This window comes from Oncorhynchus gorbuscha, linkage group LG03 (assembly GCF_021184085.1).
Source record: "Oncorhynchus gorbuscha isolate QuinsamMale2020 ecotype Even-year linkage group LG03, OgorEven_v1.0, whole genome shotgun sequence".
Taxonomy (NCBI): domain Eukaryota; kingdom Metazoa; phylum Chordata; class Actinopteri; order Salmoniformes; family Salmonidae; genus Oncorhynchus; species Oncorhynchus gorbuscha.
The window spans coordinates 77,320,641-77,340,317 of record NC_060175.1 but is presented as its reverse complement, the minus strand read 5'-3'; the positions used below and the strand labels follow the sequence as shown (position 1 = coordinate 77,340,317).

The 19,677-nt window shown below is 46.9% G+C and overlaps 1 protein-coding gene across 5 annotated transcripts in view; it reads right to left on the bottom strand.

Moving 5' to 3' along the window:
- The window catches only part of arhgap46b (Rho GTPase activating protein 46b), a 94,314-nt gene that overhangs the window by 27,905 nt on the left and 46,732 nt on the right, over positions 1-19,677 (bottom strand). For 3 of the 5 annotated variants that reach the window (XM_046343789.1, XM_046343790.1, XM_046343788.1), the window contains exon 3: positions 825-2,214. In XM_046343789.1, the coding sequence (XP_046199745.1) occupies positions 825-2,214 (1,390 nt within the window). Of the gene's footprint in view, positions 1-824; positions 2,215-4,681; positions 5,132-19,677 lie in introns of those variants that run through there. The other 2 variants (XM_046343791.1, XM_046343792.1) reach the window with 2 other exon arrangements.

Sequence of the window (19,677 nt, the reverse complement as noted above, 5' to 3'; positions counted from 1 at the left end):
TGTATTTGGCTAAGCTGTATGTAAACTTCTGACTTCAACTGTAGTATGTATAAACTGGAAACAGAAGCCTAAGTGTTGTTGTCCATTAGTTTATCTCTCTACTATTATTCTGACATTTCACATTCTTAAAATAAAGTGGTGATCCTATCTGACGTAGGATTAAATGTCAGGAATTGTGAAAAACTGAGTTTAAATGTATTTGGCTAAGCTGTATGTAAACTTCTGACTTCAACTGTAGTATGTATAAACTGGAAACAGAAGCCTAAGTGTTGTTGTCCATTAGTTTACTCCAATTAGGGGAGGGGTGGTAGAGTTAGTGGAAAATAATAAAGGAACATATATTTAAATACAGAATGTATTTACAAAAAAATATATGGGGGATTAGAAATGATGCAGACAATTACATTGAGGGAAGCCACAATATATCTGCAGTAATAAAGAGAGATAGAGGGCAGACATCCTAGCTGACCTGCAGTAATGCAGCTAACGAGGCTAATCAGGCCACGCCCCGTCACATGAGACTGAGAGAGCACAGAGCAGACCCACCGTTTCAGCCTCACACAGACTGCCCTTTCCTAGGTCACCACACTGTTCTATACACAACTCAGCAGGCTGGAGAGGCCCTGGAACTCAGCAGGCGCCAGGCACATACACTAACATGTCAACATCTCCCCACTCAGCTACACACACGCCAGAGGAACAGGCCCCTTCTGTCTTCTACTGTGTAAATACAAAGGGGTCTGAATGCTAAGACACAGATAAGACAAGTACAACAGGCACGAACACCTTCAGTACACCATGTTGAGAGGAGGGCTGTACCGTACCTGGGAGGGGGACATGGGGGGCTCTGGGGAGGACAGGCTGTTCTGGCTGGTGATGCTTTTCTCCAGAGTGTCCACCTTCTCATAGGTCCGTTTCTGACGCACCATGCCGTCTGACACCAAGGGCGAGAGGGGTACGTCGCCGTGGTTACTCCCGCTCCCGGCCCGATACAGAGAGCGGTTACTGGCACTGATGTCCTCCCGAGAGGCGCTGCGGCCCCCGTGCTTCTTTAGGGAGTTTAAGGGGGAACGGGCCCGTGGTACAGACCCCTCAGACATCTCTGTGTCCAGGCTGGCCTTGCTGCCACGCAGGGTGTTTGAGCGACTCACCACCGCCCGCATCTCTGCCATCAGCTTCTCATTCAGGGCACTGAGCTCCCCAGTGCTGCCCACCGAGCCTGGCCGGCCCTGCCCTGCACCCCCAGCCCCTCCGCCCAGAGCTCTCCTGCGGTTCTTCCTCCTCAGGCTGGGCGAGGGCCCCGTAGAGTAGCCTGAGTCCTGGTAGGTAACGGCCGCCGGTGCCGGGTACTCTTGGGAGGCCAGGCTGTTCTGTCGGCTGTGTCGAGCCTCCATGTTCTTCCTCGCGCTGGCCTCCAGGAGACGCCACGACTGCTTCTTCTCTAGACTCACCTCCTTGGGCCTGGGCTGGATCGCACCTGGGGCTGGGGAGGGGGATGGAGAGGGGGGCAGGGCAGGCTCTGGGGCAGGGCCCTGCTCTGTCTGGACAGGCTGGGATAAGGGGCTCTGTTTGCAGGTGGCAGGGTCCACGTTGACCATGTGTTTGATGCACTCCCGTCCAGCGGGGCTGTAATCTGTGGCGGAGGGGTTTCTCTTGTGTTTGGAGCTCAGGTGAGAAGCTGGGTATTGGAGAAGCTTGGGCTGCTGCTGGGATTGGTTCTGGGGGTGCGATTGGGGCTGGCGGACCCTCTGTAGGCTGGTGGAGGGGGTGAAGGGCCTGTTCAGGAGGTGGGCCCCCTCCACCTCCATGGGGGGTTCATCATATATAGGTGGATCCATGGGGGGTTCATCATAGATGGGTGGAGTGGCACCGTACTGGGGCGAGGAGGGCCTGGGGGTGCCAGCCTGAGACCTCTGGGGGGTCTGGTGGACCTTGCTGCCAGTGGAGGGCATCACCAGGCAGAAGTTACCATTGTCTCCCTTCTTCAGGTGGAAAGCTTGCTTGGGGTCCACGGGGGAAGCCATCTTGCCTGCAGGGCTGGGTCTGTCGGAGTGGACCTGGTACACAGCAGGGCTTCCAGGGCTGAGGTTGTTGTGGTGGAGGAGGTGCAGAGCGCTAGGGGGCACCATGGATTGGTTCCTGCCAATGCTGTTCACCTTCACTAACATGGCTGCCTTCGACCCTGGAGCAGGCTGCCATCTTTGACCTGTGTCCCTGGAACAGAAGAGAGGAAGATTTTGGGGTGAATAAAAAAACAAATATTTACACAATAAACACATTCAAAGACACCAAAAATCGGGATCAAAAATGTATTATAAACTGGGTGGTTCGAGCCCTGAATGCTGAAAGCCGTGGAATACCACAGGTATGACAAAATATACAATTTTACTGCTCTAATCATGTTGGTAACCAGTTTATAATAGCAATAAGGCACCTCGGGGGTTTGTGGTATATGACCAATATACCACGGCTAAGGGCTGTATCCAGGCACTCTGCGTTGCGTTGGCCACACCCCCTCAGGCCTTAATGCTTAAATATAACCCCATGCACACTACAAACAATACATTCGACGAGACCTGCTTGGTGGGCAAATAGGTGACTGTTCAAAGCCAATTTGCTCATATTTAACTGAGAAGAAAGTATCCGTGACTGGGATGCCAGAACCGGCAGGAATCCGTTCTGCACATTCCTCTGTTCAGTCTTTAAACCCTCTGACCTTCCACAGCTCAGCTAGAGAGAGGCCTCTAGGAGTTACAGTAAATTTATATTTATTTATTTTACCTTTAGGCTAGGCAAGTCAGTTAAGAACAAATTCTTATTTTCAATGACAGCCTAGGAACAGTGGGTTAACTGCCTGTTCAGAACGACAGATTTGTACCTTGTCAGCTCGGGGGTTTGAACTTGCAACCTTCCAGTTACTAGTCCAATGCTCTAACCACTAGGCTACCCTGCCACCCCAGTAATGGCACCCAAGGTCTGTGTGAAGGACAAACCTACAGTAGGGCCAGGGGCAATATCTTCTCAACAGTATTTGTCTCATATTGTGAAACTAAGAGAGAGTATGAGATGCAGGTAGCTGTGAGACAGATATGAGATTTGATCAGGTTTGGTCTGACGCAGTGCGACAGAGGATGTGAGACAGTGCTGGTTTTGTTTCCAACAACATGGCCATATTGTGAGTACATAATCAAGGCATGGAAACTAAATCTGACTCAAGAAAGTGTCACAATGAAACAATGAAAACACCTTTCTCAACAAAACCTTTACTCAGCTTATCAGAACACTAATACCCACACGCCCCCACATACTCGTTTTCCAGAATACCACAGCCGTGTTTGTAGTAGAAACACAACAGGAAAGGTCTCTACACTGGGGAAAACAGGAATTCAACCACTTTATTCCAACAGTACCGTCTGCCAAATCAAGCCGTCAAAACTACAGGCCCATTTACACCCCCCCGCCCACCACTCAACACACGCGCACAAACACACACACACCACCTCAACCACACTCATGCACACACACGCGCACAAACACACAAACACACACACACCACCTCAACCACACTCATGCACGCACATGCGCACAAACACACAAACACACACACACCACCTCAACCACACTCATGCACACACACGCGCACAAACACACAAACACACACACACCACCTCAACCACACTCGTGCACGCACACGCGCACAAACACACAAACACACACACACCACCTCAACCACACTCATGGCTGCGTTACCTCCCCTGTTCCCTCAGAGGGCCGTGGAATTTCAGCCCCTAATCCTGCATCAATGCCCTGGGTGTTCTGGACCATTAGCGGTGCAGCCCACTCAGCCTGCAGACCACAGATCCTGCTTACAGCCCTGCACACTCCACAAGCAGCCGGGTAATGCCAACGAGCTAATCTAACCAGCACTCTCCTCTCACCTACTCTCACACAACGTATCCTTTCTTCCAACAGCCTGCTCAGACGACAGCTTGATGTTTACTGTAAAAACAGCATAACCACACTCAAAGTCCCCCCCACACCTCTCTCAGCCAGGAAACCCACCCGAGCACATCCCACAGAGGCGAAGACACAGTGGAGCACGCCACCCCAGACGAAAACCTTTCTAATCGCTGTTCCCGCCATCAGTAAACACGCTGTCACTTCTAGAACAAATCCATCTGACTCAAAACAGCCTCTGCTGAGTAAGACTTAAATAAGACTTAACCAAAAACAAGCACAACACAACAGCTCTGTACAGTCTGAGTCTGCCGTGTCTAACGTTCAGTCCATAAGCACAACACAACAGCTCTGTACAGTCTGAGTCTGCCGTGTCTAACGTTCAGTCCATAAGGACAACACAACAGCTCTGTACAGTCTGAGTCTGCCGTGTCTAACGTTCAGTCCATAAGGACAACACAACAGCTCTGTACAGTCTGAGTCTGCCGTGTCTAACGTTCAGTCCATAAGGACAACACAACAGCTCTGTACAGTCTGAGTCTGCCGTGTCTAACGTTCAGTCCATAAGCACAACACAACAGCTCTGTACAGTCTGAGTCTGCCGTGTCTAACGTTCAGTCCATAAGGACAACACAACAGCTCTGTACAGTCTGAGTCTGCCGTGTCTAACGTTCAGTCCATAAGGACATCTTCTTTAGGTCAAGGGATGTACACGCAGCATTACCTGAGTTAAGACCCACAATGAGAGGTGGAAGGTGGTCTTCGTCCCCCGCAACAGATCAGAAGGTAACTTCAACCCCCCCACCTCGTGCCTCTGTGTTGGCACGGGACACCGCTGTAACAGCGGGGTGTCCCTTCAGTACCCGTGTGAACCCTGCTACACCCCCTCCTTGACGAAAACAAAACAAACAAGAGCCGACCTCTGCCAGCGTGTCCCAGAGAGAGGATGGTGTTCTAATTCAGCCAGCGTCTTCAACCTAACCCAGGTCCCGCTGTGTGTGTCTGCAGTGAAAACACGAAGGCGTCAAGGCTCCAGAGCTCTTTACAGCTACTCTTAATTGTAGACTGCCACCAGCGTCTACGTTTATTGTGGAGTTGCTGGGAGGCGAGTAAAAAAAAAGGAGAGCGAGAGACCGAGGGAAAGACGGAGGAAAGAAAGGCGGGGGCCGGTGCTGTAGCCTGGCCCTTCCCCTGTGTTACAGTCTGTTCCAACTCAGCCTCGCTCTCCTCTCTGATAGACTCTCAGCATGTGAAACAATAGCCCCCCCCCTCCCGAGGCCTGCTCCCCACACTGAGCTTCCTCTCCTCTCCTCTCCTCTCCTCTCCTCTCCTCTCCTCTCCTCTCCTCTCCTCTCCTCTACTCTCCTCTACTCTCCCTCTCCTCCTCTACTCTCCTCTCACAGTACTCCACTACTCACTGCCCTCCCAAGGATCATACTCTCACCACAACAATACCCTCTCTCCAACGCAGGCTAGTACCCTCTCTGTTTCTGTCTCTCTCCACCTCTCACCTGTTTATTTCTCTCCTCATGTCTCCTCTCTCCTTCTCACAAAGATTGATGGACTTGCCAGAACAGAAAACCTTCAATCAATCTCCACACCTTTTCTCTAGTACATTACACTCACAGAAGTCTCAAAAGAATAAAGACATTACACATGTCAAATGTCTCTTACTCTCTCTCTCTCTCGTGGTTTTTCCCCACACATTGTGGCTCCTATCTAGCTGCTCCAAATGTCAACAATCTTTTCAGCCAGCAAAGGAAATACAGTTTCTGGGGCCCGTGGACAACTGAAACATGGTGACTGGCAGAACCAAAACAGCCCTGACAGCCCCCCCCCCCCCCCCCCAACCACTATCCTTCCCTCGCTTTCTGGGCTGCCTCTACTCTGTGGGGTTATCAGATGGGGACATCACAGTAGTTCTCCTAAAAGTCCCAGCAGAAAAACATTTGTCCGTTTATGACCCCGGCACAACAGATAGCAACCGTCTCTCGCGAAGAGACACTCTCTGTGCTACAGAGATCCAGATAATAGGTCTCACACAATGGTGTGATATGTCAAGATGTTATGCTCAGGGAGAACAAGTCATAAAGCTATCAGAACAACACCTCTCCTCTCTCTCTTTCAATTCAATTCAATTCAAGGGGCTTTATTGGCATGGGAAACATGTGTTAACATTGCCAAAGCAAGTGAGGTAGATAATATACAAAAGTGAAATAAACAATTAAAATTAACAGTAAAAATGACACATACAGAAGTTTCAAAACAATAAAGACATTACAAATGTCATATTATATATATATATAGTGTTTTAACAATGTACAAATGGTTAAAGTACACAAGGGAAAATAAATAAGCATAAATATGGGATGTATTTACAATGGTGTTTGTTCTTCACTGGTTGCCCTTTTCTTGTGGCAACAGGTCCCAAATCTTGCTGCTGTGATGGCACACTGTGGTATTTCACCCAGTAGATATGGGAGTTTATCAAAATTGGATTTGTTTTCGAATTCTTTGTGGATCTGTGTTATCTGAGGGAAATATGTCCCTCTAATATGGTCATACATTGGGTATACATCTCTCTCTCTCTTCTGTTTCTCTCACATTCACACTGTGGAGGCCTTGATGTCACTCGTTAGCACCACGATGTTGTGCCAGTTGTTCAGGTTGTGTGACTTCAGTGCCTGCCTGTTGTGTGGGGTGCTAACATGTGGACAGGAATTGGACTGTAACACTTTATGGCAGTCAGAGACAAATATTTTGAAATAAAAATGTAAAAACCTTATGGCATATTGATTAAAAACACACATCCATGAGTGAATGTGTTGTTTCCCTGAGGGATGGGGCCCAGAGTGTAAAGAGTGGGGTTGTCCTGGGGGAGCGCCTGTTGGAGAGTTCAAAGGGCGTCGCTCCACAGCGAAAACAGGAAATACCAACACAGCTTTCACATCGGAGCACAGCACAGAAAAAAAACGACAGAATCTACTGATCGGGAGTTTACACAGGGAAACACAAATAAATACATACATTAAACACTGTCCGTAGAGACGTAGTCTCTCTCACGGCCAAACAGACATGCTGACCCCTCGTGATGAAACAACCCAACACTGACCCCTGTGGTGACCTAAGGACCAGATTACTTATTCGATCCCTGGTGACCTCTAATCCAGGCTGGTTTCTGGCGACAGTCACACAGGACAGAGCTGTGATATGACAGCATCTGTTGGCAGCCTGGCAGGTCAGGGCTGTGATTGGACGTTCAGGTGTGAGTTATGAGCCCTGAAAGGATGTGAAACGTTCACAGCTGCTCCTCCGTCCTAGAGTGTGACAAGTCAAACCGACAGACAGGACCACACACACAGGCACACAGGAACCCACACCGACTGTTCTCTACACTGTCATTATCTTCTAACTTCCCACCCTCGTAGATTATGAGAAACAATCTAAAGCGCTCGCCCTTTACAGAAACCCATCATTTGCAGTGAGGTTTCTACATCAGAGAGCAAACCTCCTCCCTCTGTCTCAACTATAGTCTCTTTGTACTCGTGTCAAAATGTCATTTCAAATGTGATTCTAATAACCCCATTACCCTAAAGTGGGCTGTTGTTTTAGAGATTATACCGAGGAAGAATGGTGGGGGTGGAGGAGGAATGGGGGGTGGAGGAGGAATGGGGGGTGGAGGATGTGGAAACATTACTCCGCTATCTATGGGGTGGGCCATCCAGGGGATGAGCTCATGTCTGCATGTAGGGATACAGGGGAGTAAGTAAGTTACAGTACAGTACTATCACAGTGATTTGGTTAGGGGACAGAGGCCACACACGCCCACGAAAGGACTATGGAAAATGTGCAACACATGACAGGAAGTTGATAGAATGTCATGACACATGGACAAACAGTCATATATCTTGAGGGTGTAGACCTCTGCCAGGGAGATAGAATAGTCCGGCTCTGATATTGTACACAGAGGGATCGACTGTACAGAATATGACCTCTGGGCTTTTCCACTAAGGGGAAAATACATTAGGAACACCCTCTTTCTGGTAGGTTGTGATAGTAAGGACCATACAGAGGAATGACCCCAGTCCACAGTCACATGTCTGCCATGCCATGGGCACAGATGATCAGATCTCTACTCTATTCAGTGTGGAACAGGCTAACAGCTGCCTAGCAACATCACCCACCTCCTATTAGATAGAAGTGTCAGCCCTGTCAGCAGACTAGAGACTGAGGACATGCTCATTTCATCCCTGATTACACCTATTACAAAGACAAGTCAGAGAGGATTATTCTCAGAATATACAGAAACCAGATCAATTGGTGTGTGTGTGTGTGTGTGTGTGTGTGTGTGTGTGTGTGTGTGTGTGTGTGTGTGTGTGTGTGTGTGTGTGTGTGTGTGTGTGTGTGTGTGTGTGTGTGTGTGTGTGTGTGTGTGTGTGTGTGTGTGTGTGTGTGTGTGTGTGTGTGTGTTTGCTGTACCCTGTCAGTTGGCAGTCACATAGGTGAGGTGTGTGTTGTGTGTTGAGTGAGACAGGACTGGAGTTTCAACCAGGAAGTGAGTTACCATGCCACAGAACTACAATTCATTCTATTTCTATGGCCCAGCCAGTTACTTTCCATCTTGACCTCATTAGTACCGGGTCAATGAGGAGAGCAGCCGTATGGAATGTGACGTGGGGGTTGACTGACTGGCTGAGGTCTGCACTGTGCTGCTCTATGTGGGATCTTATTGAGCAGAGCCAGCCAGTCAGCAGCTGGGGGAATAGATACATCCCTGGTCATTTGTGGCGAGTGGGTATGGAGGCAGTGAGACTATTGAAACAAGGCAGTAAGATTGGGGGAAGGTGGTAATGCCAGGGTCACTGGAAGGTTTGGGAGGGAAATGGGGCATGGGGATGAGTGGGAGTTTGTGAGGACAGTAGATGGTAGTGTGGAGTTCTGGAGCTGACTACAGTCTCTCTGGATGGTGGTGCAGTACCAGAGGGAGGCCTACAGCACCAGCCAGGCCCAGATCACATTCTCTGTGAGCTGCTTTGTTCTGCTGTTGGAGCCTCCTCTCCTCCTCTAATCCTGTTTGGCTAAGCACTGCCTGCAGACAAAACCATACAGTGTCCCCACAGCCCAGCCACTAACACCGGGGAAAATTCACACTCCTTTTCCCAGGGCTTTTTTCACCCATCATCTCCCTCTCTCTCTGTTATCCCCCTCTTCAGCTGTCCTCATCGTTGGCCGGTCCATCTCCCAATGACAGGCATGAGCTTTAGAACAGGAGCCGCCCCATTGACAGAGGGCTTTGTGTATGTTAAGAGCAAGACACAATGGTAGTCTATATAGTAAGAGAAAGAGATTCGTAGAGATTGTTCATTTCATTTGGCAATGCAAAGATATGTTTCCCATGCCAAAAAATAGAGAGAGAGAGAGAGAGAAACAGGTCAGCAGGTCAGTACTGTATTGTGTGTATTCCCATCCTGTTTGTGGGTGGGTTCTGTTCTGCCTGCTGTTATTGTTGGACCAGAGGTTGAATACCACAGCATGGGGAGTGTTCCTGATCTGAACATGCATACACACCCTTATGGACCTAAAGGACCCCTCTCAACCACACTGACCAGTCTCTTCTCTATGAACCATAGTGACCATTCACACTCACACCCATTCTGACCGTAACAACCACTCACACACCCAAGGGCCACAGTGGTCAATCTTATTCGTGAAACATTATCATCGCTCAAACCCATCGAAACCAGAGAGTCAAGCAAAGCCCTTTAATAATGTTTACACACTGTTTTACTCATTTCAAAATGTATATACTGCATTCTACTGTAGTTTAGTCAATGCCACTCCGACATTGCTCGTCCTAATATTTATTTTCTGTATTAATTCCATTCTTTTACTATTAGATTTGTGTGTATTGTTGTGTATTGTTGTGTATTGTTAGATACTACTGCACTGGTGGAGCTAGGAACACAAGCATTTCTCTACACCCACAATAACATCTGTTAAATATGTGTATGTGACCAATAGCATTGGATTTGATTTGAAGCATCATTGTCTTGTAATCCTACAGCAGGGCAGCAAGAGGCAGAGGAAGAGACAGCAACAGAGAGTTTGGTGAAGGGAGAGAAGAGGGCAAAAAGAGAGAGTTCATCTACACGTGCAAGCAGACTCTACAGCATTGTCAAAGGCTATCATTGCAGCTGAGCTTTTAGAGGATAACTTTGATGATGAGGAGCAGGAAGAGGAGGAGCAGGAGGAGGAGCAGGCGGAGAAGGAGCAGGAGGAGAAGGAGCAGGAGGAGGAGCAGGAGGAGGAGCAGGGGGAGCAGGGGGAGCAGGCAGGGGGGCAGCAGGAGGAGCAGGAGGAGGAGCAGGAGGAGGAGCAGGTGGAGCAGGTGGAGGAGCAGGAGGAGAAGGAGCAGGAGGAGAAGGAGCAGGAGGAGGAGGAGGAGGAGCAGGGGGAGCAGGCGGAGGAGCAGGAGGAGGAGGAGCAGGAGGAGCAGGAGGAGGAGCAGGGGGAGGAGGAGCAGGAGGAGGAGGAGGCGGAGCAGGGGGAGCAGGTGGAGGAGCAGCAGGAGGAGAAGGAGAGGCAGGAGGAGAGGCAGGAGATGGATCAGGAGGAGGAGCCGGAGGGGAGACAGAAAACAAAGTTAAGAACCTTTAGAATGGAGAGTCAAATTAAGTTAACAGTCAGCGAGTTCCAATTTGTCCCCTCCCTGCCGTGGTATTAGAGCCCCCCCCTCTCTCTCCAGCAGCATGAGCATCCTACATTGTACAGACTGTGTGTCAGTTCATATGCTTAGCAAATTACGATTTCCCATCCAGAATTGATCAACCAACGGCATAGGGAGTCATCACACAAGAGGGAGTCCGAAAATGTAAAATATACAGAAGTTTATGAGGTTAACTCAGTCATGTGAGCTAAACTCAGCCTATCCACACAGTGTGTTAACCAGTGGACATGCGTGCTGGTATAAAACTATAGCATGCCAGAACAGAACATAGCTCTCACACTTCCTTTGTGGCTAGGGATCTCACATTCCCACAAAAATCTGTCTTAAAATATTTCTCTGTCACTGTATGTACAGTAGGGCAGCCCATGACAGAAACACACACACACACACACACACACACACACACACACACACACACACACACACACACACACACACACACACACACACACACACACACACACACACACACACACACACACACACACACACACACACACACACACAACCTATGAGAACTGAGTTCAGTTGTTGCGTTCTCCACTTTTCTACTGTCCTTCTAAGACATAGTGTATAAAGGAGAGACTGAGAGAATTAAAGGAAGAGGATTAGACAGCTGACAGAAGGGGACTTGACAGCTTTTTGGGATGGTGCCATCTAGGCTTAGCTGGAAACTAGACTGGGTGTAATTGTCTGTTGTATAAACAGTATAAACAGAACGAGTTCAGTAGTACCGGAGGGAGTGTTGTAGATGGCACCACCTGACAATGACATACTACAGACTCTCGTTGTCACCACTCTGTTAGTCTATAGTGCCATCCTGGCAGGGGGTACACAGCCATGAAACATCCAATAACCCCATGAAAACATACAGAACTAAATCCGTGGAGGAGAGCTGTGTTTAAACTGCGCCTGCTCTGCCAGCCCAGCCCTGGCAGACTACACTCTACTCCACCATTTACCATGAAGTAGCGAGGCGACTAGTGTGGGAGGACTGGAGCGCAGATGTCACATAAAATGACGTTTTTATAAAAAACGACTGATTTCAGCACCCAAATAATAATCTGCAAATACACAGGACATTGTTATTGTTTGGATGGTGTAATCAGAAGTTTTTCATGAAAAATGTCATTTTATGTGACGTCGGCACTCCAGTCCTCGCACACTAGTCTCCTCTCAACGTCATGGTAAACGGTGGAGTAGAGTGTAGTTGGCTAGCCCCAGCCTGGGTGGACCATTGTGTCCGAGCAGTCTGTTGGTTCCCTCTGTGTCTGATAGGGTATCTCTTCCTGTTCAACAGCCTGATAAAGCTAAGTTGAGCACAGTGGGCCACACTCCCCAGCGCAGCCGTGGGCCCCATGCCCAGGATAAACACACACACACACAAACACACACGCGCACAAACGCACACGCGCACCCCCACACACACGCAGACAGAGTGAGAAAGACAGAGAGGGAGAGACAGAAAGAGTGAGAGAGTGAAATCTCTTCCTGGTCTAACAACTCTGTTCAGGTTTGTCAGTAGCAGAGTAAATAAGACAGACTACCGAGCAGCAGAGCAGAGAACCCTGGGAGAGGACGTCACCACTATGAAACTGACACGCAGAAAGAGAACATGTTTTAAGCAGGTGGGAGTTTCCGTTTGGACCTGTCTGTTGTAAGAAACAGCTTGACCTAGTAGGAATGCTTCACCTTCAACACACCTAATCCCACTTAGAAGCCTTCTGGCACAGGAGCCTACCTGTTTCAGGCCCGTCCCAACACATCCCTGTCTGCAGACCATCCCGTGCCAACTGATGCCCAAGCCAAGTGAGCCAATCAGCCGCCCCTCCACGGGTCACTGGGGTGGCAGAGGGTGGCAGGCATCTCCACCTGTGCCACCTGCTGCCACACAGACAGTCAGCCTGATATCCTACCACACACAGGGCACTTTTAGGGCGGCCAGATCTCTCAACCAATCCCAGGAGGGCATATAGAGAGGAGAGATCCCACAGAAACAGACAAGCCAGGAGGAGAGATCTCCTGAGGGGTATCCTACGAAGCAAGCTAGATGTACTCGGGGTTTTCTAAAGCTAGCCAGCTTCAGTTAGCTTCACATTCCATCTCAGGCTTCATCCTTACTACGACGGTGGATATTGCTCGTCCGCCAGCCACTAACTCTAGCAGGCTTGTAACTGCATGTGCATGTCACACATGGCTAGTCGAATGCCAAACTCTTCATTGAGACAATACTGAGTCAGAGCCACATTTTGATTAGTGTTGAAATCAGAATGAAAGAAAAGTTATCTTGCAAATTCAGCAGGCTATGGTGTGAAATAGGCTATTAGAAGCGCTGTCTTTCTTTAATGCCGTCTTTGGTGTGCTTATCAATGCACAAGCACCTTCCCCCCCCACTCCTATCAATAAAATAAATATATGATGTCATACAAAAGTTTTACTGTGCGTGAAGCTTCAAATGCATTCAGTCATTACTAAATGTGTACGGTGATATATTTTAACATGACTATTTTTTAACACATTAAAACATTTCATTTATCAAATATTTCATCATTCTTCCTCAAACGAAGGGGATGATGACGCAATCTTTGCAAGAGGGAGGGAATCGAGCTCTGAGCAAGCATGGCCCCGGAGCACGTTAGTTCTGAAGGATTCGTTGCCATCGAAATGTACCTGGCTATCCGGTTATCCTGAGTTGAACTCAAGAGACGACCAAAGTCAACTCTCTAACTCCTCAAACCTGTTACGTAAAATACCCCTCTGGAGAACACAGGGCCCAGGCAGGCTGAGATGTGTCTCTATGGCGGAGATAGAGAAATAAAGACAGAGACAACCTCTCAGGGAGAACAGGGGACCTGCAGCACAGAGGAGGGCTTAAGAGGAAACTCTTCTACCGATTAGATCAGGTCAGACAATATCAACTCCGGGTGAACAGAAAACCTACTTTACGACAACAACCACACTCCGTATGAGGAGACAACTTCACATGGAACTCAGTGGATTAGTGTTTGGTTTGGGGATTTAAAAATGTAGCATATTTTCAACAAATAAGTGGATTAAAATAACATGAAATCCTCGTAAGGTCCTGTGGTCCTATGTCTCTACCGTTAGCTGAGTAGTGTGTTTATAAAGATAGGACAGAGGCACTGTTAGGATGAGGGCTGTTTTGTCCACATTGGCAACAGCAACTGAGCTGGTTCCTTTGATCTCTCGGTGTAAAACAGCTTGGCGTAATCTCACCCATTGTTCTCTCGCTGAGGAAATGAAATATGTTTACACCGACCATCCAATCTATCCAGATTTGCCCGTACGGAGGGAGATAATACCAGAATGCACTTCCCAGATTACCATTCCCAACCCAAATCCTCTTTGTGGAGGACGAGAAGAGCTGAGGGCCACATGTTCTTTCTGAGCACCTCCAGTGTAGCCGTCTCCTCTTCAAACACGAGAAGCGGGAACGCCTTCTACATCACAGACAAAGCCATCACCAGAAACAACATTACACACCATTGTACACTATGATGCACCAATTCAAAGTCACAGTTCTCTCTCATCAACAAAAACACATCTACATGTATCTACTGTACATTCAACAAATTCCCAGATTCAAAGACGAAATGAAGCATTATGATTCCCAGGATGAAAGCACTCACCATCCAGAGAACGATATCTGTGCCAATGAGTCACCAGGTCACCTCAGCTTCAACCAGGGATGTACAGAATGAATAAACAACAAACAAAACAAACCAGTGAACGTCACACTGCCTGTTCTTCATCCATGGCTGGTATACAGTGACCAGCATGTCCAAACAAAAGGATGGGTGGGCGCTAAGCCAGGGAGAAGACCCATATGCCACAGGAAAGGGGGACGACCCCCTACACAGCAAAAGCCTGATTAGGGCACAGATAAACAAACAGACACACACACACGCACACACACACACGCACACACACAGACACAAACAAGCCCACACACAAAGAGGACGTACAGTATATATTCCACGAAAGTATTTCACAAATACCTATGACGCCATTGACAAATCTAGTATTGAGGGTCAACTGAAGTGGTATGAGGTAGGGGAACAGGCAATTTATGACCCCAAGCTTTCAGCCCAATCATCCATAATCTCAATCACTCACCCCCCCCCCCCCCCACACACTAATTACAACCATGTCCAGTGGATTCCAGAGATACAGTTGAAGTCCAACACTTAGGTTGGAGTCATTAAAACTCATTTTTCAACCACTCCACACATTTCTTGTTAACCTTTCGGGATCGGGGGCAGCATTTTCACTTTGGATGAATTGCGTGCCCATAGTGAACTGCCTCCTACTCTGTCCCAGATGCTAATATATGCATATTATTATTACTATTGGATAGAAAACACTCTGACGTTTCTAAAACTGTTTGAATTATGTCTGTGAGTATAACAGAACTCATAGGGCAGTAAAACTTACAAACAGGAAGTGGAAATTCTGGGGCTGGTTGATTTTCAACTCATCGCCTATTCACATCCAAATAAGATATGGATCTGTTCGCACTTCCTACGCCTTCCACTAGATGTCAGTCAGTAGAACGGGGAATGAAACCTCTAGTGTGATGTGGGATCGGATGGCAGCTATTTGAGTCACTGGTCTGGCAGAATGGCAGTTCCTGGTTAGGCACAGTAGTCATTATATCGCCTTGCCTTCCATTACTCTGTAGACTAAACGAATGCTCCGATTGGAACGTTTATTGGATATATATGATAATAGCATCCTAAAGATTGATTCTCTACTTAGTTTGACCAGTTTATTCGACCTGGAATATAACTTTTTGAAGTTTTCGTCCGAGTTCGCCTGGACCAGCGCCAGCTTTCGGACATGTGAACTAAACCTTTGGCTGGGAAAAATGGCTGTGTGTTTTTTGGGATTTGGTGGTGATCTAACATAAAAATATGTTGTGTTTTCACTGTAAAACATTTAAAAAATCAGACACGATGGGTAGATTAATGTTTATCTTTCATTTACTGTATTGGAGTTGTTCATGTGTGAAAGTTAAATAAAAAGCCTTTTCAGCGGAATGTTGGGGGGGTTAACAAACAATAGTTTTGGCAAGTTGGTTAGGACATCTACTTTGTGCATGACACAAGTAATTTTTCCAACAATGATTTACATTCAGATCATTTCACAAATAAATTCACTGTATCACAATTCCAGTGGGTCAGAAGTTTACATACACTAGGTTGACTGTGCCTTGAAACAGCTTGGAAAATTCCAGAAAATGTTGTCATAGCTTTAGAAGCTTCTGATAGGCTAATTGACAACATTTTAATCAATTGGATGTGTACCTGTGGATATATTTCAACGCCTACCTTCAAACTCAGTGCATCTTTGCTTGACATCATGGGAAAATCAAAAGAAATCAGAGAAAAATTGGAGATCTCCACAAGTCTGGTTCATTCTTGAGAGCAATTTCCAAGGTACCATGTTCATTTTTATAAACACTATGGGACCATGCAGCCATCATACCGCTCAGGAAGGACACGCGTTCTGTCTCCTAGAGATGAACGTACTTTGGTGCGAAAAGTGCAAATCAATCCCAGAACAACAGCAAATGACCTTGTGAAGGTACAAAAGTATCTATATCCACAGTAAAACGAGTCCTATATCGACATAACCTGAAAGGCTGCTTAGCAAGGAAGAAGGCACTGCCCCAAAACCGCATAAAAAGACTACGGTTTGCAACTGCACATGGAGAAATGTCCTCTGGTCTGATGAAACAAAAATAGAACTTTTTGGCCATAATGACCATCGTTATGTTTGGAGGAAAAAGGGGGAGGCTTGCAAGCTGAAGAACCCCATCCCAACCATGAAGCACTGGGGTGGCAGCATCATTTTGTGGGGGTGCTTTGCTGCAGGAGGGACTGGTGCACTTCACAAAATAGATGGCATCACGAGGCAGGAAAAGTATGTGGATATATTGAAGCAACATTTCAAGACATCAGTCAGAAAGTTAAAGCTTGGTCGCAAAATGGGTCTTCCAAATGGACAATGACCCCAAGCATACTTCCAAAGTTGTGGAAAAATGGCTTAAGGACAACAAAGTCAAGGTATTGGAGTGGCTATACAGTTTTGCATATGCTACACATCGAAACACAAGGAGTAGTGTTTTTGTAATTTGTTATAGTTGTTTTTAAGGACATGTAAATGTGGCTCATTAGGCCAACATCCCTCGTTTATTGATGGCGCTGGCTGCTCCAGGTCGGATCTGAATGCATATGAATGTCCGTGCAATTTTCAAATGTCCGGTAAATTAAAATATTCCGTCATGATGTTCGCTGCCAAATGTAAACTCTGAAATGGAATATTGTTTTTATGAATATTTTTGAATATTCACATGAAAAACTTTCACCAATTGGATGAAACCCAGCTATAGAGACCCTAAAGACTCTGGCAAGTGTGCTAGTCCAGTGTCACTTTGATTACGTCTGCACATCATGGTTCACCAGCAGCCCCCCAAACGTCTAAAGAATAAGCTACCAGCCAAACAAGCTCTTAAGAACTGTACTTAAACTCCCCCCTCATACTCATCTGAGGTGGAGCATTTTTCATCTCCGTAATGTGTCTGTATCTATGTAATTGTCCATGTATTTATGTAAAATTAGGGACATTAATGGAAATAAGTCAATGACTTTATTGTGCAATCCCCGTTACTTTAGAAAAATCTTCGTGTAAATATGCATTTTTTTTGACTGACTAATAAAATTAAACCAGTACAAACTGTGCAGCGGCCAATTCTTTGATGAATGGAAAAAGACATCTGTTACAAATCAAACAAAAAGTTGAATGACATTCTGAGATTGTCAAGCCAAGCCTTCGATACTGGGTAAGCCTACAAGGTAGGGAGGGATATATGTTCTGTTTGTAGAGATTGTCAAGCCAAGCCTTCGATACTGGGTAAGACTACAAGGTAGGGAGGAATGTATGTTCTGTTTGTAGAGATTGTCAAGCCAAGCCTTCGATACTGGGTAAGCCTACAAGATAGGGAGGGATGAATGTTCTGTTTGTAGAGATTGTCAAGCCAAGCCTTCGATACTGGGTAAGACTACAAGATAGGGAGGGATGAATGTTCTGTTTGTAGAGATTGTCAAGCCAAGCCTTCGATACTGGGTAAGACTACAAGATAGGGAGGGATGAATGTTCTGTTTGTAGAGATTGTCAAGCCAAGCCTTCGATACTGGGTAAGCCTACAAGGTAGGGAGGGATGAATGTTCTGTTTGTCAAGATTGTCAAGCCAAGCCTTCGATACTGGGTAAGCCTACAAGGTAGGGAGGGATGAATGTTCTGTTTGTCGAGATTGTCAAGCCAAGCCTTCGATACTGGGTAAGCCTACAAGGTAGGGAGGAATGTATGTTCTGTTTGTCGAGATTGTCAAGCCAAGCCTTCGATACTGGGTAAGACTACAAGGTAGGGAGGGATGAATGTTCTGTTTGTCAAGATTGTCAAGCCAAGCCTTCGATACTGGGTAAGCCTACAAGGTAGGGAGGGATGAATGTTCTGTTTGTCGAGATTGTCAAGCCAAGCCTTCGATACTGGGTAAGCCTACAAGGTAGGGAGGAATGTATGTTCTGTTTGTCGAGATTGTCAAGCCAAGCCTTCGATACTGGGTAGGCCTACAAGGTAGGGAGGGATGAATATTCTGTTTGTCGAGATTGTCAAGCCAAGCCTTCGATACTGGGTAAGCCTACAAGGTAGGGAGGGATGTATGTTCTGTTTGTAGAGATTGTCAAGCCAAACCTTCGATACTGGGTAAGCCTACAAGGTAGGGAGGAATGTATGTTCTGTTTGTAGAGATTGTCATAGTCTATTTATTGTGGTGTTGAAAATGCAAACCATGATATACTGCCCTTAGTCAGTATACTTTGTTTATTGGTTGTGTGGTGCATTGGCACAGAAACCTGTTGGTGGAAAACTTGTTGCATATATTTGATAGAATTCTAAATATGGCATCAACATGTAGAACAGCTGACCTCCTTCTAGCTGATCATTGTGTGCAGCCGGCGCTGATCGTAGTGTAATGAAACAGGCAGGGAGAATGAGCTTGTCTGTGCTGGTCGGCGAACCCTCAACCTTCTGGCCTGTAGCCCTGCCTGGCATCGACTGTGCCACAAAAGCATGCTGAAGTGGCAATGTCGATATCCACATTTATAAACACAGGGTTACTAGAGTTATTGTTATTGTGGTTGTTGATTCTATGAGGGGGAGGGTGTGCAATCTATTTAGAAGTACATGGGGAGGGTCATGTGAAAATATTTGTAATGCTGTGGAGGGGGGTGTAGTCTTTTTTATGACACCTAGAGTTGGACCAGCCCCCCGTAAATGTTGATCTGTCCCTAAGATGAAGGTAGTTCAAACACACAGACACACACAGAGATGGGAAAGGGAGAGGGAGAGACTGAAGTCGAAAGCTAAATCTGAGTATTGAGTGAGGTTCTAACTTTTCCCAAAGAAAAGATCCCAGTGGCTTAACGAGAACTGTCAATCATCCACTGGGGCTGAGCAAGTCAGCATCCCAGAATTCCTAATCTGCCTGTCTGGAGAGCGTAACAAGAGGACGTGTGTTACCATTTAAGGCTGATTCAATTGCCCTATCCCCGGGTAGAGGACTCTGAGCTGAGCCAACAGGTTTCAATCTGTTAACCAGGGCTGCTATGACACTCCTTCCACCCTTACAGGGAGAGAGGTCAAAAAGAAAGAGAGAGTGAAAAGAAAGAGAGAAAACTAGTCTGTATCAACAGGCTGGGAGAAGGAGTGCCAAAAAGCTTTCAGTTTTAACAAGTAGCAGAGTCCATATGTAGAACTGAAAGGGAACGTGTTAAGACACATAGTAACTGTATATAAACTCATGACCTGGAGAGGCCATGATATCACCAACGAGAGTGGGGCAATGGCTAGCAGAGAGGGAGAGGCTGTTTCTTTGTGAATGTTGGTATGAAGCAGAGGTGGAGAAGAGA